Source organism: Nothobranchius furzeri, chromosome 5 (genome assembly GCF_043380555.1).
Source record: "Nothobranchius furzeri strain GRZ-AD chromosome 5, NfurGRZ-RIMD1, whole genome shotgun sequence".
Taxonomy (NCBI): Eukaryota; Metazoa; Chordata; class Actinopteri; order Cyprinodontiformes; family Nothobranchiidae; genus Nothobranchius; species Nothobranchius furzeri.
This window is the reverse complement of record NC_091745.1, coordinates 77,673,714-77,696,213: the sequence shown is the minus strand read 5'-3', so window position 1 is coordinate 77,696,213 and position 22,500 is coordinate 77,673,714. Positions and strand designations below refer to the sequence as shown.

At 42.0% G+C, this 22,500-nt stretch overlaps 1 protein-coding gene across 11 annotated transcripts in view; it reads right to left on the bottom strand.

Moving 5' to 3' along the window:
• Positions 1–65: 65 nt before the first annotated feature.
• The window catches only part of ca14 (carbonic anhydrase XIV), a 41,293-nt gene continuing 18,858 nt past the window's right edge, over positions 66–22,500 (bottom strand). Inside the window, exons 5-15 of one of the 11 annotated variants that reach the window (XM_070551171.1) lie at positions 19,955–20,050; positions 19,799–19,865; positions 19,506–19,663; positions 17,441–17,567; positions 13,132–13,155; positions 12,949–13,033; positions 12,775–12,816; positions 11,993–12,046; positions 9,712–9,829; positions 3,919–7,637; positions 66–1,267 (exon numbers count right to left, since the gene is read on the bottom strand). In XM_070551171.1, the coding sequence (XP_070407272.1) occupies positions 7,569–7,637; positions 9,712–9,829; positions 11,993–12,046; positions 12,775–12,816; positions 12,949–13,033; positions 13,132–13,155; positions 17,441–17,567; positions 19,506–19,663; positions 19,799–19,865; positions 19,955–20,050 (840 nt within the window). In that variant the 3' untranslated portion in view covers positions 66–1,267; positions 3,919–7,568. Of the gene's footprint in view, positions 1,268–3,918; positions 7,638–9,711; positions 9,830–11,992; positions 12,047–12,728; positions 12,817–12,948; positions 13,034–13,131; positions 13,156–17,440; positions 17,568–19,505; positions 19,664–19,798; positions 19,866–19,954; positions 20,051–22,500 lie in introns of those variants that run through there. The other 10 variants (XM_070551172.1, XM_054741143.2, XM_070551174.1 and 7 more) reach the window with 10 other exon arrangements.

The following is a 22,500-nucleotide window of genomic DNA, read 5'->3' as shown; positions in this document are numbered from 1 at the left end:
GAGTGAATAATCTCATACTGTAAGTTTGTTTTTGATATTTCCATTTCTTAGTAAGCCAATAAAAATGAAATGTAAAACTTTTACTTCCAAGTCATACAACACAAATACAAGTGATGTGATACAAGCTATGAATAATGTTTATGGTTGAGTACAATACACGAGTATAAATATGTTACCATCATCAACTTGGGACCAACTGGGTAAAAAAAAAATTCAAGTTTATTTTTAAGAAATTTGGCGTTTCATGCGTTGCATATTTTAGCTCTAGTCTGTGTTTAACCCTCCCACCGTCTTTATGGGTGACCCAGCGAGGAAAGTTGACCATTGAGCAGGATGATGGTGGACCTCAGGGATGAACCATCAATCCTGCTCAATGTTGGGATGGTGGGAGGGTTAAATATCAGAGAAAGACTCAATTACAGATATAAAAACAAGGTCTGTTTTTAAAAAATAAATTACACAATTCATGTAAATAATACTCAAATGCTCACATTATTTCAATCAAACACAATTCTGGACTCCAAACACGTGAAAAATCTTGAAAATCTGCCATAAAAACAGTGTTAGAAGCAGAACTTCCAACACACTGAAATGAAAGGGGTTGTGATGTCATACTGACTAGGAGAAAACATGTAAACTTGGCCTCAGACTGATGAAGAAATGCACCTGACATGATGTTTGATAAAAAGTCAAACCGCATAAATAAAGAATAGGCACACAAACACCCAGAGCCAGGGCATCCTGGTACTAACAGCTTGGTTTTTGTCCCCGGGGTCCTGGCAGCTTCTGGCGTTGTTATTTGGTTTTAGATCTTCAGGATTTCCCTCAAAGTGGACGGGAACGCACTGGTTCTCCAACACTTCACAGGCCAGGATCAGGTGTTTGGATTCCTTCTTGATGCTTTTGATGCCGCAGGTTCCCAGCTCGCTCCTCACGGTGAAAAACGTGAACCGCTGCTGGCTGATGCACAGGTTGTCCTTCAGCACCTTCCCCCTGCTGGAGCACACAGATCTCACCTCCTCCAGGTCCTCCGGGTGGAGGAAGGACTGAGTGGGTCTGTCGCAGCCTCCCAGACTCTGGATGTACTTCCTCCACTCTGCACGATCCTCGGAATTAGGAGTTCCACTGGGAAGGTGGCGTCTGACGAAAGTGTTGTAGCCGTTGTTCCACTTGGAGGGCTGGCAGGGAGCGTCGTTCCTGGCAGATGTGGTCTGAGTCAGCAGGAGGCAGACGGCCATGGAGAGAAGCACGCAAGCAGCCATGATTCCTGTAAGAGGACAACTCAGATAACAACCATGTGAGCTGGCTTCGACATGCATTCCTGTTTGTTTATTCAACCTTTCCGATAAATGACCAAAATAAACAACAACATTTACATAAAAGCTTTATAAACGCACACCGCTGCGAGTCTGAGCGGTCTCTAAACGCGAACAGCTGAAAGAAACGTCCCTACCTGGCTCCAGCAGCAGAAAACCTTCTGCTACCGTTTAGTTTGTCACTTCCGGTTTGACGCATGGGAGTGGGCGTGGCCTGGTGGTCACGTGCTTCAGCACAGATATCCAATTACAGCTAAAACACGACTTGAAGATCCAGTCCAACTATTGCAGGGACTTTGTTGTAGTTCTGTTTGAAACCTCATGCTCTTATTGTCTATGGAAAGCCATTACACTCAAAATTAAAATAGATTAAAACAACAAATAGATGAATGAAAACTATTAAATGCTCTACCAAACAAATGACAAATAAGAACATGAAATAAAAAGAGCCTCAAACGTACAAGTTCGTTTAAAAGTTTTTCAAAATCCATGACATACACAATAAATAAATAAACAAATTTAAGTGTCCTAAAATGAATCACAACTTTTTAATAATTAAGTAAATAAATAAATACTGTCAGTATTTACTAAATCCTGCAGCAAATAGAAAATAAATGTGAGCACAGGAAAAAAAGAGCCTGAAACTAAATTTGTTTAAAAATAAAGTCCAAACACATAATAAAAATAAAAATGAAACCCAAGATGAAACACCATTAAAAACTGAGATAAATGAATAAATAACATAAAGTGTTTGAGAAAACAAGCTTTTATTCTTCAAAAAATGTTTTCTATTTCTCTTTCACGGGGATATTAATTTATCTGATGGGAGTGTTAGTTAATAAAACTGTTTATTTTATTGAATTATTGGTTTGGTTGTTTATTAATTTATTCAATTCATTATTTATTCAGTTGTTTATTAAATTTTGAATTAAACAACTTTCCATGTATTTGAAGTTATTTTACATGACAATGGACCAAATTACTCAGAATTACCTCACTAATGGTTGCTAAAATATAGCAAGCCAACTTGTCACATAAACGTTTACAGGCTCCTCAAAGGAGATAACCATAATTAATTATTTGGTTAAATGTTATTCACCGTTGGACAAATCCTCGGAAAAAAATTACCTTTCAGCTTTTTCGTTAAATTCAAAGTTTTAAATTAAATCTGAAAATCTAAACTTGAGTTTTCACTAAAAGAATATTTACTTACATTTAAACGGATTTTTTTTTGTGAGTGTTAAGTTTCATTTCAGAGATACAACCTGAAAAATCATTCCTGTATTCAGGATGTCCAGTATTTCTAATGAGTTCAAAAGCAAATTTAGACCAGATCTACTAAAAATCTACAAAATATTTAGGAAACATGTTAAACTGATGCAAATTTAACATGAAGTAGGTCATTAATAAAAGACACAGACAGATGTGCAGCTGATCAAAAAAGAGGAAAGGTTTCTTGATGTCAGTTTCTGCTTGCCAAAATCAATCTGTGCATTTCTATTTGCACTGTTGTGCTTCCTGTTTCAGTCTCAGTTCAAAAGGCTGCTGACCTGAGAAACCAAACATTCATGCAGTGAACCTCTGACACTACGCAGCTGATCAGTTCTGGTCTACATAAAAAAACACTACATTTAAGAAAAGCGTTTAACTAAATGAAAGAAAAGATGTAGTGTGTGTTAAAAGGACAACGCCACTGACTTTCAATGGTTTTCAAGGTGTTGAACGCTTGTTTAGTCCACACATTTGCAGTGGACTAGTGAAAACAGGTGCATCATTTTTAGGGTCTAGTAGTGAGCCACATCAGAGATCTCCTCTGATTGGCTAACAGCAACACGACTCTACCACTGACTCTGGTTGATCTGCAACGTTGATGTTTTATCTCCTCTAATAACACGAGCCTGGAGGAGTTCTGCTGTGTGGTGGAGCTGCTAATGCTAACAGTTAGCTTCTACTAGCTGAGACGTTCTCTGCTGTTTCCTGGACGCTGAACCAACAACAGCCTTCCCCGACGTGAGTCCAGATGGGTGAGTCCATGAATGTTGGTGACAGCGTGACGTAGATCTGTCAGGATTTTCTAATCCTAGAGTTTCACCGTCTGTTTTCATTCAGAAGCTAATGCAGGAGATAGGTGTAGGAGACTATTTTCATGTTCAGCCTGCATGAAAACTCAGAGTGACCCATTAGACTCAGAGAAGTAATGATTTAAATTACATGTTATTTGAGCCATACGGCCTAGGATTCCAAAGGAATTATGAAATCCACCTTACGGATCTGTGAGGTTATTTTAAACCAGAAGATTGGAACTTTTATTGCAGGGATTATGTAACAGCTTCGTGTTCACTCAGAGACAACAGAAGAGAGAGTCAAGTTTAAAAGTTAAGAATTTTATTACTAACAAATTAAACTAGACTGACTTTAAACACTACATGTGTGGTGTAACTAAGGTGGATGAGACGGTGAATGGGTGACGTGTGACGTTAATCAGAACCAGCAAATCCGAAGAAGCGATTAGTTCTGATGGGAACTGAAGGTGATGTCTTCGCGTTAAGCTTTGGTTAGGAGATTCATAAACACATGAGACACCATTTGCCGGTCTACCTACCCTTCAGGAAGTCCCCTTTAGGTCAGGAATGTTGAGGTCCAGCTTGACCTTCTCTGGAACTGAGCTGGTAGCAAAAGCAGCGGTTGCCGACCAGTCCAGTTACTTCCGGGTCGCGACAATTTGTTGGCGTCTGGTGAGACCCAAGCCTGGGTCTTGATGGTTCAGCTTTATTCTGAAAGGAACTGTTGCTGCAGTTGGAATAGCAACGATTTTTCAGCTTGTCATTCTTTTGGTTTAAGAGGAGAGTTACGGATTGGCCACTCCGACACTTTCTCTAGAACGCTTTGAACTGGCGTTAGAGATGACGGGGCATAGTTATATACTTCGAATGTTTTGGTTTATGGTCGAATGAAAAATTACCAAACTCCATCAGAACCACTCCTCCGTCAGATCTGTCAGATTCTGATTGGATCAGTGAAAGTAATGTGTCATGTCTTTTAACGCCACGTGAGATCAGTCCTGTTGGAACATTTAAAGTCATTGTTACGTCCCGACAGGTGTTGGTAAAAAGCGAAGGAGGGGGTATCATAAGAAAGATGACGGTTGAGTTTATTTGTTTGGATTCACCAATAGGGGGCGATAAAGAGTCAAAAAGTTTTTTTCAGCAAAACGGCTTGATGGATTTCAACAGAACTTGGCAGATATGTTTATCATCGGACCCTTAAGCTCTATTTCGAAAATGATTAAAAAGTGGGCGTGGCTTATAGGCTTTAAAAATTTTCACCCTTCTACTCATGAAAAATATATATTCTGTAAAGAAAGTTACAAATCATATCAGTCATAGGGACATCTACAATCACAGAAAAAATTTTGAATTTTGTCCAATAGGTGGCGCTGTTGTAGCCAAAAAATGTTTTTGGCATGTTGCTCCTCAATTTTTTAGTAAAAGAAACAAATGATCTCATCAAGCATGTTCATTGAGTCAGTCAAATTTAGATGAGTATTTTAAAATATGTTTTAAACTTATGCAAATTAGAAGAAATTTGCATAGTAAGTCAAACGTACTTTCGTTAACTCCTCCCGGCCGTCAAACACAATCAAATCAAAACATAGCCTGACAAGAGAGGAGGAGCGGCTGACCAAACATTGTGAACGGATTTTGGATAATTCGCTTATTTTTGAAATATGACTTTTTAAAATATTTTTTTGGAAGGACATTTTTTTAGCATAACTTCAAAAGATTTTGACATTTTTCAAAGCTGTTCATAGCAATCATACCTTAGGTCAATTCAAGTGTATGTCTTGATTTTCAACTTGATTCAACAATAGGGGGCGCTATAAATAGGAAAAATTATACTGCTGAACCGACTAAATGGATCTGCACGAAACTTAGTGGTTGTCATCATTATAGAGTCTTAAGACTATATTATCACTGGTAATGATTGATTAAAGTGGGCGTGGTTTATGATCATTTAAAATTTCAAATTTGAAAAATTTCCTAAAAATCATTTGCACGTAAGAGGCTAAGATTTTCAGGTTGTGTTAACTGGGTAGCCTTGAGCTTATGTAACGAAAATCGCTGCTCCACGAAGAGGTTTGCACTTTATATTTACGAAAATACATTTTTAGGCTAGCAATTGTAGCGCAAATTCTGTTAACACAATCTTCTTGAAATGTGCTACAAAGTTCACTCTTAGGTGGTTTATGAAACACATAAAATGTCGTCTTGATTTGTTTTTAATTATAGGACTTATTTTTGTTTACAGCTACTAATGCAAATATTATTTTATTGTAAGAAAAGTTTAACGTTTAACATCCCAACAAAAATATAAGCACAATTTTCATATCACAGAGATAATCTGTGAATAATTTGAGATTTTTGTACAAAAGCTTAGATTTTTAATGAATTTTTTACTTTTTGCTAGTTTTTCTGTACAGTTGGACGAAAAAGTAAGCAATTTTTGCTAGAAAGTTTTTTAGGTATAAAATAAATATAAACCATTTACAACATTCCAAATGTACCTATGGTGATCTGAGATTTTTCTACTAATTTTAGAAAGTAGCACTATTTTTTTATGAATATCTTAATTTTGTCTGTGACCCTTATAGTTATATTAACCAATTTTTCTTCAAAAAAGCTTTGAACCTACTGATTTAAAAACACATCATATTATTCTGCATGTTAACATTGCCATGTGAGAATATTTTGGTAATTTTATGATGATTTGTGCATTTTTCAGGATTTTTTAAAAACATTTGATCAGTATGTCACGAAATGAAACTCATAGTTTTTGTTGAAAATCTAGAGACATTCTCAAGTATTTATGTTATTTGTAATATTCTGTTGATGTATAGATTATTGTTTGATAATCTTTAGATCCAATATGGATTTTATAATGAAGTTTTTGTTTCGGTCAGTTTAATTTTACATATCAATATATTTATTTTTTGAAAAAGCATTTAATTTAGAATCAATAATATGATAAAACCTGATTTCTCATGACTTTGCTCATTAAATGTTCATGTTCTTTAAACAGGAAATGGTGGAATTCCATTGTAATCACGATTGAGAAGTCAGCCATGCCTGTGAAATATATGTGTATAGGCTGTGCAAGAGGTTTAATGACGTATACAGAGTGTTACTTTCACTGCGCCGGCTGAAGTAAGCTGACGGGACGCCGGCGGGAGAACGTGTTTTTGGGGCAGGACCGCGTAAGGACTGGCAAAGGTGAGGGCGCGGCCGGGTGGGCGACTGGCGCTGGATGGCTTGGAACCCGTTGATAACTGCTTGCAGTTCTAGTTAATATTTTGATTTCACAGATAGGTCACATCTTATTTATTGACTAACACTTGGTTGGATTAGCTTTATTAAAATAGAGTTCTTTGATTAATTAAAATAAAAGAGTTCATTCTTCGTTCTTCTGTTGAGCTGAAAATAAGCAGGTTAGAAGGAATGCATGAGACCTTGAGACCATATCTCATGCAGACTAGTCTTGTGCAGAGGAAGAAAAGAAAACACAGTCATGTCATTCTGTTACAGAGATAATCATTAAAACAGGGTTTTGGGTTCCACCCCTTTAATTTAGTGCTCATGTTGGCAAATTAGATATAAGAAAATGAATCAGATATGCAGATGATCCTCTTTTCTTCACAGGGAAAGCACAAACATAAACAAAAGTCATGATTTCAACAACATCTGTTGATCCAAATTGTACAGCATCTGTGTATGCACAAGTCAGAAATGCATGAACATCTTGTTTTCATAAAAAAATCATCTTTCATGTTCTTAGTGAAAAATAAAGCATTGCTTTACCTTTGACACATGAACCAGTGGAGCCGTAACAGCATGTTAGTGCAGTGTGCTCATGTGACAAAACAACTTCAAATCCATGGGAAAAGAATAAAATATATATACTGCATTTTTACATTAATCACTCATCTGAGTCGTGCCTGAACACAAAATCAGCAAAACAACATTTTCAAGTGCTTTGTGTGGTTTTGGTGTGGGCGGAGTGCCGTACACCACAGCTGTAATGGAAAAGAACCTTGAAACAGTTGTGATGGAGAAAGCAGGTGTGGACGTTCTGCACCGCTTTCACTTCCTGTCGATGCTTTAAACTGAAAGTATCTTTGCATCTGTCTGGGATGAGCAGACAGCTTGGCTGAGTCTCGTGGGCCGAGCTGAATCCGGTGAAAGTTCTTCTTTCCTTTCAGGTTCTAAAGATGTGTTCAGAACCAATTCTTGATTTTTCTCTTTTGATTTTCCAGATTCGTTTATCCTGAAAGACACAAAAGAACAAATAAATCCCGTTAATTCATCCATGTAATGGTAAAGCAGGCTGTTCTCTTTCTTAGTGCACTTCCTTTGTTACCCAGAAGAGGTCCACCTTGGGTGGGTTAGTGGAGGGAGGCGTGTTAAAGGGTGCTTTGCAAAAGTATGATGTCTTCTCTGAACATCTTAGGTGTGTTCTTGCTGTGTTGTATTTCTAATTCCATGCTGTAGTTCTTTTTTTAAAACACAGAACAGTTTTGTTACCTGTTTTCCCGCTACGTTTCGTTAGCGTTTGCAAACTTCCTCAGGCTGACGCGTCGGGGGGATTTTGAGTCTTAAGCCTGATTCATGCTTCTCTGTCAGCTCCAAGAGGGACAGACACGCATGGACGGAGACATTTAGCCCTCATGCTTCTCCGTCTCCTGGGGTGTGTTGCAAAGCAATTCCCCGCCAGGACACCAGAGGGCGTAGCGCTGTTCTGTGGTATCCTGTCATGTATAGGTCCAAGATAGTGTGTTTATATTGTGTTTTTGTATATAAGAGACTTTTTAACACAGACAAATTTGTCTCTCATCCTCCTCCACCTCTTCCTGCGCTCGCCACCTCTAAACCCACGTTTCCTGTCATTTCCGTCCACAAATAAAACGCTTGCTGCGCATCTTTTCACTCCTCCAGTCACGGGGGAATTAAACGTTCATGTTTTTAGCGTTTTTTCGCGAGGTATTCTTCAAGCTCCTCTGTGTCTGCCGCTAGTTATCCTCGTCTCTCTTTATGTTTTTGAGGGCGCAACGGTGGCGGTGTAGACGACAGCGGCGTCCTGACCAATCACAAGCTTGCGTTGTCCGTCTCGACGGACGGATGTTTAGAAAAGAGAGCTCGACTCCGTCCGTCCTTGTGGAGCTCTCCAGCAGGCCCGCAAGGACGGATATTGGCGTTGCGTGTCTCCGCGCTGACGCAGACGCAGAAGCATGAAGCAGGCTTTACTCCCTGAAATTTGCACGTCTCGCCTCAGACTGGCTAACAGCAACACGACTCTACCACTGACTCTGTTTGCTTTGCAACGCTGATGTTTTATCTCACAAATAACACAAGCCTGGAGGAGTTCTGCTGTGTGGTGGAGTTGCTAATGCTAACAGTTAGCTTCTACTAGCTGATAGGGCCTGCACGACTTTATTTTTTTCAAAGTCGACAGTCAAGTAATGAAAGTCGAGTCGACTTCGACTAGTCGTTGATGACGGCATACGCCGGAAGCGCGCGGGGGGGGGGGGGGGGGGTCGGTAGGTTCGCTGGAGTTTTTGACAATTAAAATTGCGCCCACATTTTCTAAGTTAACACCTCTCTTTTAACAACGGTAGTTCCTGCTTCAGCCCTCTCCCCCCTCCCCCTGCACAGCGGCCGCAAACTCACTGATGCGCCTGCAGCCTCTCAGAGTTCCTGCTGCTCTAAACATTAAAATAATTATTTCATTTTCTGTTCCTCACTTCTGATTACCTTCAGTGGCGTCTGTTTGTTGCAACCAGCAGGTACAAAAACTAACTTGTTTTTATTTGACTATTTTTCTGTCCTGCCTGTTTATTATCTTCCTGCATCTCCTCTCAATCCTAAAGAAAAACTGCTACCTGGGTTCATATATATTCACCTCATGAGTTACCTTTGAACTGCAGTTCTAAAAGATCTACCGACTACAAAAACAGCGGAGTGCCGCTGCTCGCCGGCCGACTACAACGGGACCGTTTTTGCTGCGGAGTTCATGCCGGAGCGGAGTGGAGATAGTGGAATCTTGGGGGTGCGTCACCGGAGGACAACAGGAGATGCGCCTCGCTCCGCAGCAGCGAAATGCATCAGGCACAAATAACAGACAGAAAACATGAAAGGAAATGAGCCGACATGAACGATCGCGTGTTTACTTTGTTTTTGAGGTGGTGACACCTGATTTGGCGGTGCTCAGGACGCAATGTGTGGAGCGCACGTCAACGATCAGAGCTTTGCATGCACAAACTGGTTAAGATTAGGATGGGGGTGAGGGGAAGGTTAAATTGCAAGAGGGAAAAGGTCACAGTTTGGTTAAATGTCCGTTTTACCGCCGGTGCCAGTACCGCACAGCGCGTCGCCTCCGCCTCGATCCAGACGCGCAGGGGCTCATCACCTGCTGTCTTTTCCGAGGACTGCATCTTGTCAGTCATTATCACGTGACAGCGACTAGTTGATGACAGGCATAAAAAGTCACTACAGAGCCGTGAAGTCGACTAGTTCGTACAACCCCTACTAGCTGAGACGTTCTCTGCCGTTTCCTGGACGCTAAACCAACAACAGCCTTGCATGGGTGAATCCATGAATGTTGGTGACAGTGTGACGTAGATCTGTCAGGATTTTCTATCCTAGAGTTTCACTGTCTGTTTTATATCAGAAGCTACTGGAGGAGATAGGTGTAGGAGACTATTTTCATGTTCAGCCTGCATGAAACACTCAGAGTGACCTGTTAGAATCGGAAATGATCATTAAATAATGAGCGCCTTGACGGCTTACTTTGCTCTACGTTTGTGTGTGTTTATCCTTGGTCAGGCTGTGCTGTGGCAACACATTTCCATCCTGCAGGACGCTGGGGTACTGAGAGTAAAGCTAGATAGACTCTGGTCTGCGATTTGATAGTCAGGTGAACTCTGCTGTTAAGGCGCTTATCTAATATTGAGTTGATGTCATGGCCTGCGTCTCCCTCATGTGTCTCCTTGTGTGCTCCATCCCCCTCTAAGGATCCCCTTATGTGTCTCTTTGTGTTCCTCATGTGTCCCCTGGTCTGCATCCCTCCAGATTATCCCTCCCAGGTCCTGTGTTCCTTTGGTCTCCCCTAGTCACCCCTCTGCAGTTTTTTCTATAGGTTCAGCTTTTCATTTTATTAGTCTCTTTAGTGTGTTTTCCCACCGATTTTTGTAGTTTTCCTTCCCCCTTAGAATATTAATTATTTTGCTGGCTCTTCTTGTCTTTAGGTTTCTACTCTTAGGTCATGCTAGTTATTGCTTTCACTTGGTTTCTCTCCCCACACACCTGCAGCTTATCTGCCTCTCATCATGCCCCAGTGTACATAACCCTGTCTGCGTCTCTGTTTGTTGTTGGGTCATTGTCTTGTGTCACCCTCTCTAGGTTTTGGTCTTCGTTTTTGGATATTCTAGGTTTTGTTATTGGGACTTTTTTATTTTTTGTTTTTGTCTCCCTGCCTTTTTGGATTTATTCTTAATAAAGGATTTTACGTTATTTCTCCACTCAGTGTCATCTGGTTCTCTGCATCTTTGGGTCCTAACCTCCTCTTGGCTCCCAACGTGACAGTTGATCTTAGCTAAGCAGGAGTTGAAAGCTGTAGCCAATGCTTTTATCATCTCTAGGCTAGAGTACTGCAACTCCCTCTAGGCTGGCTTGAGCCATTCCTTAATGACTCGGCTCCAGCTGGTCCAAAACGGTGTTCCCAGATTTCTGTATGGAGCACGTGGGAGCATGTCTCTGCCCTCCTGACAGCTTTGGACCGGCTACCGGTGAAGAGTTACATCTTGTTCAAAATCCTGGTTCTTGGTTTTCAATCCCCGTCTGGATCAGCGCCACCATATTTAGCCTCCCTGCTGACCCGTTACGTCCCCGCAAGATCGCTGCGTTCGGGTCGGAGTGACCTTTTGGTGGTGCCGCGATCAAAGCGTAAGTCTAGGGCTGACCGTGCCTTCGCAGTCCTGGGTCCTTGGCTTCGGAACCAACGCCCACAAGAAATCAAGCCGTCCACATCGCTGCCCGCTTTAAAGCAAGGCTTAAACTGTACTTTAGGTCTGTTTCTTAGTCGTTTCTATTTACATTTTAACGTTTTTGATCACTGTTCTTTTATTGTTTTTATCTCTTTTTTCTTTTTAAACGTTTTTATCTCTGTATTTTATTACAGAGCTGTATTATTGTGCTGCTTCTTTGCAGCACCTTGGGCCCTTGATTGGGGGTGGGAAGGGACTTTATAAATAAAATGAACTTGAGCACGGCTGATTTTCATTTTTCAGAGTTCCACCTTTAACGCAGATTGTTTAGTGGATTGGTGATGAAAACAATATTTCTTGAACCTTGTCACAAGACAGATTGGGACCCTTTGTAGGACGCCACCACTGAAAGTGTTCAACTGCTTGGTTGCAGTATTGTCATAAATCAGTAAGTACCAGCTGTAATAACTCTGATTACAAGCTGAATTAATGAAACTGACGTGTTCAACATGGAAACATCCTAAAGAGGGTTTGTAGCTTCACGTAGAGTTACAGGAGTCTTATCTAAAGAGGTTGGGTTTTTGTGAACTGTGGGTTAAAACTAAGAGGTGTGGTCGGGACTCTAGATCTGAGCAGTGACCTTGGCATGGGAGCAGGCCGGCTATTGTGCAGGACGTCCCAGCTAGATGTAGAGCTGTCACAAGATCAAGAGAGAGAATCACAAGAGCAGAACAGAAAGTAAATTAGGCATTTAACACGTCAAAGACCTGATTCCTGCTCCTATTAGGCAAGATTAGGTTTTAATTATGTGCACACGGCTGATGGAGATTATAGGAAACGGTGAAAAAAAACATAACTCTGAGAATCCTTCAGTCATGGGACACCCACAGGATTAAACTCAGGTTAACATATGATTGGCTAGATGATTACAGCAGATCACAGGTCAGTCGCCAGTTTGAACATTCATGCATAACTGGGTGGTCGGAGGTCATGATTCAACAAGGAAAATCAGAGGGAGGGGCGGTTCGTAACCTCTGATGACCAAACACGGCGTTAAAGTCTGTCTCACGTTTGCTAAAAAGACGTCTAGATGGTCCCAAAGGGAACTATTTATCTACTTATCCACTTTTGTGGAGTGGTGAGACAAAAGCGGAATGTTTTGGAACATGAGTCGTGTCGCATCTGGTGTAAAACAAACTCTCCGTGTCCAGAGGCGGACCGGCAATCTGGAGAATCCCAGATCGGCCGGCGCGCTCCGGGCCGCTGTCGTTTCATTCAATAGTTGGTAAGTATAGCAAAATATTAGCCGTGTGTTATTTCCTCTGCTCCTTGGTTAGTTAAGCAGTGGGTAAGAGTGTTTGTTTAAAATAAATAACCAGTCAGTCTGGACTAGCTGGTGTTCCTTGTCGGTAGGTAAGCCACCTGTTTACCACAACTGTTTCAAGATGGAGGACTTTGAAAAATCTGCCAAGAGAGAAGAGACAGAGTGAGTCCAGTCCGGGATCCCGCCACAGAGTTTGGGTCCAAACTAAAAACCCATCTCCAGCGTTTCCCTCTGCCCATCTGGACCTGGAACACGAAGGAGCGGGACCTTACCGTACGGTCTTCACGATGAAGCGGACGATTACCGCCAGACCCACGCAGCCGCACATCGCTCCGATCACTATGGCTGTCACCTCGCCTGTGGGAGAGATGATCACAGGCGCACAAACGTTTCCACACTAGCCAAAATAAATCAGAGCAATGGAATCCAGCTGGTTGATTATAGCCACGTCTTACCGGAGGAGAGCTCCGTTCCTGAATCTATAAAAACACAAAACACATGATGAGAAACATCTCAGCAGAGTCAGTGAAACCTGCTGTCTGTGTATGGCGTGGTATGGGGGCCAAAGTTAAGACTACTGCCCAGCAGCAGGAGGCTATATAAATTCTGAAGCAAACTACTGATCTGATTAATGATAAGCTGGCGCCGGTAACTGAGAGGCTGGCGCTGCTTACTGAAGAATAGCCCCTTTACCGGCGTTACTACTACATACGCTAGGGACTAGCAGCCCCCGGCTGGTCATTGACTGGATCACACACTCCCTCTGCTGTCTATTAGCATGGATAGGCTAGCGTTAGCCTGGACAGGCTGGTGTTAGCATTGGAGAGACTAGCCATTAGCGTGCCTAGGCGGGCCACTAGCTGGATTTCCTACCCCCTTGATGGACCATTAGCATGGATAGGCTGGCGTTAGCATCGGAGAGGCTAGCCATTAGCGTGCCTAGGCTAGCCACTAGCTGACTAGTGACTCTCCGAGACATGCTATTTAGGACGATTTTTCAATTTATGTTGATTTTATTTGTTTTTATTCAGTCATAAAATTGCTAAGGGCGCAATCAGGACAAAAATAAATAAGAAACAAGATGATCACTAAAATAACTCCTGATTCCCAGTATATAAAGACCTATATACTTATGACCCAAGGGCTATAGACCTTGGTTTAACTCATTTAAGTCTAACCAGTACAGACCTAAATACCAATATCTTGCAAATGCTGACAGCAAGAATTATACAGTGGCATTAATAACAAATAAATGCAAATAAATTGATGTTCACAAAATGTTGCGTAACATTTATTGAGTCGTGTCAATGTGCTGTAGGAGAGTGCACTAGCACCGTGTCCTCAGAGAGATTAGTTATTATTTATCAGTGTGAGGAACTTATTTCTATCTGTTTCTACCTTATTTATAAACTATTTATTTACAGGTCCATCAGTTAATGTAATAATTGTCCCAACCACAGCTGCACCCCCCACCCCCACCCCCCTTGGGGGGGTGCCCCGATCAGGGGCAAGCTGCACGTGTGTTTAGCACGCCACACGCGCACATTTAGCTGTTTTTAGCTGCTCAGGAGTCCGCAGGTGCGGTGTGTGTGTCACTCACTCTGGTTAATCCAACAAGGAGCCGGCTCCGAGAGCTGTTTCTTTAGCGACCGACACATCACTTCACCATTCCCTTTCCTAATGTTGTGAAGAACGGTCCGGAGCGCAGGCGGAGTGTTTAGCTAACCTGCAGGAAACATCGACGACAGTTATCCAGAAAGTAGCTAAGGGTTACCAGAGATGTTTCTGAGATGTTCGCTAGGTACTTTTAAGATTTAAAAAGTCAAGAAGGGGGTCTGAAAAGCTGTTGGAAATAGCGTCAAAGTCGCTAAGTTGGCAACACCGTGGGAGGAGCGCTTCATTTGCAACTCGGGGCAGCGCAAGCGGGAGGAGCAAATAATCGGCTTGTTTTGTTTTTTATAATCGTTCAAAAGTCCGATCGTAATCGTGATTAAAATTTGATTAATTGAGCAGCCCTACTGGGCAGTAGTCTTAATTTTATCCCCCATACCACGCCATAGACTGTGAAACTGCTGATATCACAAACCTTCCACTTCAGTCCCTCACCACAAAGAGCGCTTTACACAAACGCTGTCTCCTTTTGTCCTCTTGTCTCTGCCTCCGTTTCCCTGTTTCTCTCCCATTTGTCAGACTTGTGTTGAAACAACGGAGTCTGTGTTTACTCTTTGCAAATCCCTTCCACTGAGCTAACCACAAACAAACGCAGCTTTCACTGATTTTCCAGTCCTCCCTCTGTATTTCTTTCCCCTCTATGAGTCTGTCTTCTTATGTTTACTGCTTTCTAAGTCACTGGTAGTTGGTTAAGTTCACGTGTGTGTCTCTAACTACACTTTTGGTCTCGTGTGAAGAAGGCTGCATTTCTCAGTAGTTTTATTGTCTGAATGTAAAATTATTTTATCCTCCGTTTAACTTTTTTATATAAGATTTGTAAAAATCAACAATCTGGGCTTTTCTTTGTCCCTTATAATATTTTGGCCACAACAAATGGTGGCAGCTGTGAGATTTGGACCCATGTCCCTTCCTAAAAACCTGGAGTTAAAAAAATCAGCTTGACCTGGCATCAGAATAAAATCAGACACACATTTTATCCCTAAAGTCTGTTCAAGTGTCACTTTAAGCTGGAGTACGTAGTTTAAATGTTATGATTAGCTCAGGAGAGAGGCTGTGGGTTCAATCATGGCTCTCACCAGAGAATGCTGCTGTCGTCTAGCGATGGGTACTGAATTCGGTACTTTTTAAGGTACTGACCGAATTCCATAGTACCGACTGAGCACCGATTCACGTCATTTGGAACGGTGCCTCGTTTCGGTACCCTTCATAACGAGAACTTGCATAGACAGTTGCGCAAGAGTGTTAGTCGTCGGTCGCTGCGAGCCAGTTGTAAACAGAGCAGCATGGTAGAAAGAACGCACGCTAAAGCTTGGGTCCACTTCACTAAATGTGATGGGTAACTGGGTGATGATGAAACCAGCGACAACGATCTAAGTGAGACATCCTCATCTTAATCTGCTCCGGTAGGTAAATAAAATGTTTGAGATAAAGTTAGCTTGATTTGTTAGCTTCCGTTTCGCTAATGGTGCGTTCGCTTTCTCCTCGGAACTCCGAAGTTCCGACTAGAAGAACATGAACGTGCTCTAAAGTTTGGCTTCACTTTACTAAATGCGACAGGTGATTGGGTGAAGATAAAACCAGCGACATCGATCTAAGTGTGAGGCATCATCGTTTTAATCTGCTCCAGCAGCTAAATAAACTGTTTAAGATAATGTTAGCTTGATATGTTAGCTTCCATTGCCACCATTGTTATCAGCTAATGGTGCGTTCGCTTTCTCCTCGGAAATTCTAACTTCCCAGTAGGAAAAATCAAATGAAAAAGGACGGCCAAAGGAATGAAGGTACACAGAAAAATTTAGTTCACAGTAAAGATGTTTGCTTCAGTTTAATTATCAGCTTATAAAACTACAAGGACGATGTTAAAATACAAACAGTTGTATGTTATTTATCGTGATATTTATCAAATATGGTTATATATTGACAAAAATATATATCTAATTATAAAAGAAAATTAAAATATTAAACACTCAAAATTATCGAAAATTGGTACCGTTAAGTACCGGTATCGATTCCTAGGTACCGGAAATTTGTTTTGTGAAGTGCCTTGGAGGGTTGTAGAGCCCTAAGAAGGGGTTAAAAAAAGCAGACTGTGCAGTTTTGGCTTGCTTTTAGCACCCTCTACCAAAGTCTTTGGTACGACCCGACCAGGAAACAAACCCTGATCTCCCAGTCTCAGGACGGCCACTCTACCACCAGGACACTGAGCTGGTAGTGATTTCCCCTTAATCTAACAGCTGAAGTGTCTCCCAGCCTTCATTAGTCGCTACAGGAGCGGTTCATCACTAAATTAAACAAATCAGCTGTGTTCATGATCTAAAACAAGCAGGAAACGTGCTGGAAGCAGACGGCAGCTAAAGTGTTTTCTAAGTCCAACAGACCAGAGTGGCACTTTGAAGTTGCAAATGCGGTCTTCTGGCCACAGGAGGCTGTGGGGTCTCAGTGACAGGGTCGGTGTCCTGCATCTTTTTGTTGTTTCCCTGTTCCAACACGGTTGATTCACCTGTGCAGCAGCTCATCAAGCCTGCTAAGCACCTGCTGACTGAAATCAGCTGTTTTGAAAGAGGGAAAACACTAAAACATGTGGAATGGGACCTCGAGGACCAGAGTTTGACATCTGTGCCGTAAAAGGTCGTTTTAGCACATTCTGACTCAAGAAAAGGATTTAAAAACATGATAAAGTTGCCTAGTATCCCTTGAGAAATGTTAATATTTGACCCTGTTCTATGATGTAAAGCAGGAAATGTTGCATAAATCATGTTACCCTAAGTCCCTCCCCTGGCCTCTGTAAGCCTATCATTGACCGATAGATTCCACAAGAGAGAGCTGTCAACCAATGGCTGACACGCCTCAGTTAGCTTAGCACAAGATTCCTTGACCTTGTCTCAGTATGCGTATCTCTGAACTTGTGTACGAACTTGTGTACTCGCGTCCTTGTGAGACGTCATCAACAAGGCAAGTACTGCTGCAATCCTAAGCACACATCATGCCAAGTTCGCTCAGTGTTCCCGGATGCGTTTTCGCTCCACCATTGAATCGAGGCATCCTTCTGACCATGATGTTTATTTTCGATATAGCACATGTTGTCGGTCTAACCTGCAGAAAAGGAGGCAAAGACGACTCTGTGGTTGAGAGGCTGCGTTACTCTGTAGTTGTCCTGCAGCAGCATGCTGGCTGCAGATGCAGCTTTGCTGGAGTAGAGCATCGTCTCTAACTTTAGCAGCTGGAGCAGGAAGACAGAAGACATAGAGACAGCATCACTGTGATTTATTCCGTCATGCACATGGGGGATTCAAAGAGCGGTGCAGCACAGGGGCGTCTCCAGAAAATGTTGATGGGGAGGCCAGATGGGTCCATAGAAATTTTTGGGGTGGCACACCAAATTGGTCCTTGTGGAAACTCTGGGAGATGTTTTGCATTGCTCCTTGATTCATTTTTATTATAAAAAAAACCTTTTAACTTAAAGGGACTTTACGGAGTTTTGAATGTTCACGCTCGCGATTGCCCCCTCAGGCCAAAAGCGTAACGGCAGCTTCAATAGTAGGCCCGTGCACGAGGCGCGCATGCTGTACGTGCACACTCCTTAACGAAAATAACAGCTGAGACAGTCCCTTGTGTGTGTGTGTGTGTGTGTGTGTGTGTGTGTGTGTGTGTGTGTGTGTGTGTGTGTGTGTGTGTGTGTGTGTGTGTCCCGGAGGACTGAGGACAGGAGAACGTGCAGCTAATTAATTAAATAATGTGGTTCTGTACCTTTCTCTTCAGCACAGCCGACAAAGGTTTAAGATGGGTCAGTCCTCCTGCATGCTCAGATCATTCCCTTCCCTTGCTTGAAAAATTGTTCCAAAATGAAAGTTGAACCCACATCTTTTTTTATCTGTGAATTCAATGCCGTTCGGCGAGTCTCAAATAAAAATTTGGGCATCTTACTGTAAAAACATATACCATTAACGTAAAAAAGAAACTTTAAATGAACTATGTTCACATCCAGAATCAAAACCAGGTCTTCTGCATGTGAGTCAGGTATCTTATCAGGTGAGATAAAGCGCCAGTGACATTCTTTGTATCTGTAACATTTATATCCTTGATGACAGCTGAAACAACGTCAAACCAAAGAACGGTTCGAAGTGAAAATGGCTATTTTGTTGCTAATTAGCAGGAAATATCTAGAAGAAAGTTCTACAGAAAGTAGCTAAGGGTCCTCAGAAATGTAGCTAGCTTTGTCACTAGGCGTTAGGAACAGCGACAAAGTGGCACTGCCTCTCTCTCTGCTGCTAAAGCTACGGATAGCAAATGCTACGGGCGATGCCTGAGCGTGAACGCGCATGAAGCAGCCTGCTCGACCCGAGCATCTCTCTTTTTCTGTGATTTTACAGAAAAACAGGCAATCACAGTAAAAATGCCAGGGCTCATTCTACAGGACCAGGGCATTGCAGGAGAATGTATGAAGAAGACATTTATTATTTCTATACATGTTTTGGCTGTCACACTTCCATAATGTCCCTTTAAGTTTTACAAACACAAAAATTTCAGTTATTTAAAATGTTATTTTTAAATGTTTTTTTATTATTATTTTAATACACCTGTTGCTGTGTTCACAAAAACTACGGAGATTAAAAATGTTTTAAAGTTGAGAAGCAGAAACATGTATCTTTTAATTCTGATTATTTCTCAACTCATTAATTGTCTTATTTTTATTTTTTTTTACAATTAAGTCTTGAATAAATAAGAAAGATTTATAGTTTGAGTGAACATTAATATGATTTATTTACACTGGCTTTTGCTGGGGGGAACAGCAATTTTCTGGGGGTGGCCAGGGCCACCCCTGGCCACCCCTCGGGGGCGCCATTGATGCAGCAAAGTGCAGCAGGTGAGGATTTAGGTTCACCTTTAATTAAATTAAATTAAATTAAATTAAATTAAATTAAATTAAATCCTTAATTGATAACAGATTTTTATCTGCTCATGGAAAGCAAAATTTGACTGAAAATCAAGAAACAGCAACTCTGTCAGACTAAAGTGAAAACACGTCTGTTTTCTGTTTTTTAACACAGTTTAAACATTCCTTTATAGGTATGTTTACCACTTAACAATCAGAATGTTTTAAAGTCATAAACATGGAAATGAGGCATGTTTGGTTCTTTTCATGTGTCTTTAACGAGACCTGTGCCTTTGAGATTTGAACCCGTTCATGAAACACCGTCCAGATGACGCTCTGGTAGCAGGGGGGGGTTGTTAAGGAACCGTTGTATCGATAGTAGCGACCCAGATCCTCAGGAAAGAGGGACTGGACATCGAAGGCTGGGATGAAAGCTTTCTGGTCTGAAGGAGAGAGTCAGTGAAGTTGTGGCAGGCAGCAATGGGACAAAAACACAAAGATGTTCATAATTATCTTGTTTTTTCAATTAATTTGATTGGCGGAGATTACAGATGCAGCCGATGTGGGATGACCCATACCTGCATATCTGACGCGACTCATGTGGTTGAGGATGTTGTTGAAGGCCGGGTTCGTCTCGTCACCTGTCTGAGAAATCATAGCTCAGACTTACTCTGCTTAAAATCCTCCAACGGCTGCTCTCCGCTCTGAGTCGCAGTTGTGTCCTGTTGCGTTACCTCGATGAGAATTCCAAAAACAGCCAAACCGTCTTTCTGCGTCATCGCTGCGGACATGTTGGTGTAGAGCTCTGAGTTGTAGTGAACCACATGTAGCTGGAGAGAGGAGAGGAGCGAGACTAGCGTTAGCTAGTCGTGTTGTCACTGTCGGAGTTTTGCTAGATTTCTGGGAGGGAGAAGGTGACAGCGAAAAAGCGGAGTCTTCTCGGCCGTTGTGTCTCCATAAAAAAAATTTGCTCTTTCGGGAGTTTACTGGGACGCTGCTTTAAAATCTTCGCTACTAAAAATGCCCAGAAATAGCAGCGGAGATCCCCCCTAAACTCCGTAACTCACAGAGCGCTGTGAAAAACTATGCTTCTTTTTGGTCTTTGAACGTCACATTTTACATGGCACAGCTGCTCCCCCGGTCCTCCGAATGGATTAAATTACGGCGTACTTTGACAGAATAAACAACACATTCTCACACCCAAGGCGTCAATATGTGACCATTCGGGACGCCCCAGCGCATCAGGAGACGACGATCAGGGACAAACAGCTGACGCAGCGTCCCAGAGCGTCGGTGTCCGACGCCGGTGGTGAGACGGACATTAGAACTACTTGTGAACTACTTAACCTTCCCCTCACCCCAATCCTAACCTTAAGGTCACAGTTTATGGGCCTTAAGGTTAGGACTGGGGTGAGGGGAAGGTTAAATAGTCGAATAATGTCCGTGTGACCGCGTGCGTCAAACAGTGACGCCAGCGGAGCCACGTGACCCAACGTGTCCCTGATCGTCGTCTCCTGACGCGCTGGGGCGTCCCAAATAGTCATGTATTGACGCTTGGTCACACATGTCATATTTTGACTCCTTGGGTGTGAGAATGTGTTGGAATAAAATGAAAGTATGGAGACGCAACAGGTGGAGAGGACTGAGTCCCGTCCCAGAATGTCCCGGAGCTCGTTTAGTGGAAACACGGCTGTTTGTAAGAACTTTTATGATTTTTCTTTTTCTCTGGTTTCAGGTGTTTTAAGAAGGTAGAAACACTTTCTAATCGGCCCTTTTCAGAATCGTTGTTAGCTCATCTGTCCAAGTGGAACTAATCCATGTTTCTACAAACTCAGGTTGTTCAAGAAGCTTTCTACGACAGTTTCCTGTTGGTGTTCCTCACCTTTCCACAGCAACCCTGCATTTTTAAGGCCTACATTTTAAAAGAACAAAACAAAAGGAGAACAAAGAAAGTTTGTGCGAAGTTATCTATTGATTCAATAAGGTAGCTAAGATGAGTTTTGGTCACTTTTGTTAAAAGTGACTCGTTTTGTATTATTTAAACCAATTTTGGGTTAACTGAGTCAAAAACTCGTCTTTTCATTTCTACAAACCCGACTCTGTTAGTTTACCTGCTCAGTGGCAGATGGCTGGGGTCTGAGGGGGCTTATCGGCACCCTGTCCTCGTCACTTTTTATACTTCAGTTTGGTCTTTGCTTTTTCCACCTTCAAGGGACTTTACTGAGTTTTGAATTTTTACGCTCGTGATTGCCCCCTCAGGCCAAAAGCGTAACGGCAGCTTCAATATTAGGCTCGTGCACGAGGCGCGCATGCTGTACGTGCACACTCCTTAACGAAAATAACAGCTGAGACCGTCCCGTGTGTGTGTGTGTGTGTGTGTGTGTGTGTGTGTGTGTGTGTGTGTGGCCCGGAGGACAGAGGACAGGAGAACGCGCAGCTAATTAATTAAATAATTTGGTTCTGTACCTTTCTCTTCAGCACAGCTGACAAAGGTTTATGATGGGTCAGTCCTCCTGCATGCTCAGATCATTCCCTTCCCTTGCTTGAAAAATTGTTCCAAAATGAAAGTTGAACCCACATCTTTTTTATCTGTGAATTCAATGCCGTTCGGCAAGTCTCAAATAAAAATTTGGGCATCTTACTGTAAAAAAAAAAATACCATTAATGTAAAAAAGAAACTCTAAATAAACTATGTTCACACCCAGAATCAAACCCAGGTCTTCTGCACGAGAGTCCGACATCTTACTAGGTGAGATAAAGCGCCAGTGATGTCATTTGTATCTGTAACATTTATATCCTTGATGACAGCTGAAACAACGTCAAACCAAAGAACGGTTCGGAGTGAAAATGGCTGTTTTGTTGCTAATTAGCAGGAAATATCTAGAAGAAAGTTCTACAGAAAGTAGCTAAGGGTCCTCAGAAATGTAGCTAGCTTTGTCACTAGGCGTTAGGAACAGCGACAAAGTGGCACTGCCTCTCTCTCTGCTGCTAAAGCTACGGATAGCAAATGCTACGGGCGATGCCTGAGCGTGAACGCGCATGAAGCAGCCTCTTAGGTGTGTTCTTGCTGTGTCTTTCTAAATCCATGCTTTCGTTCTTTTTTAAACACAGAAACAGTTTTGTTTACCTGTTAGTAGCTACAGTTTCGCCAACGGCTGCCGGCTTCTTCAGCGTCATTGCAGGAGAATGTATGAAGAAGACATTTATTATTTCTATACATGTTTTGACTGTCACACTTCCATAATGTCCCTTTAATATATTTATTATCCTTGTTTAATTC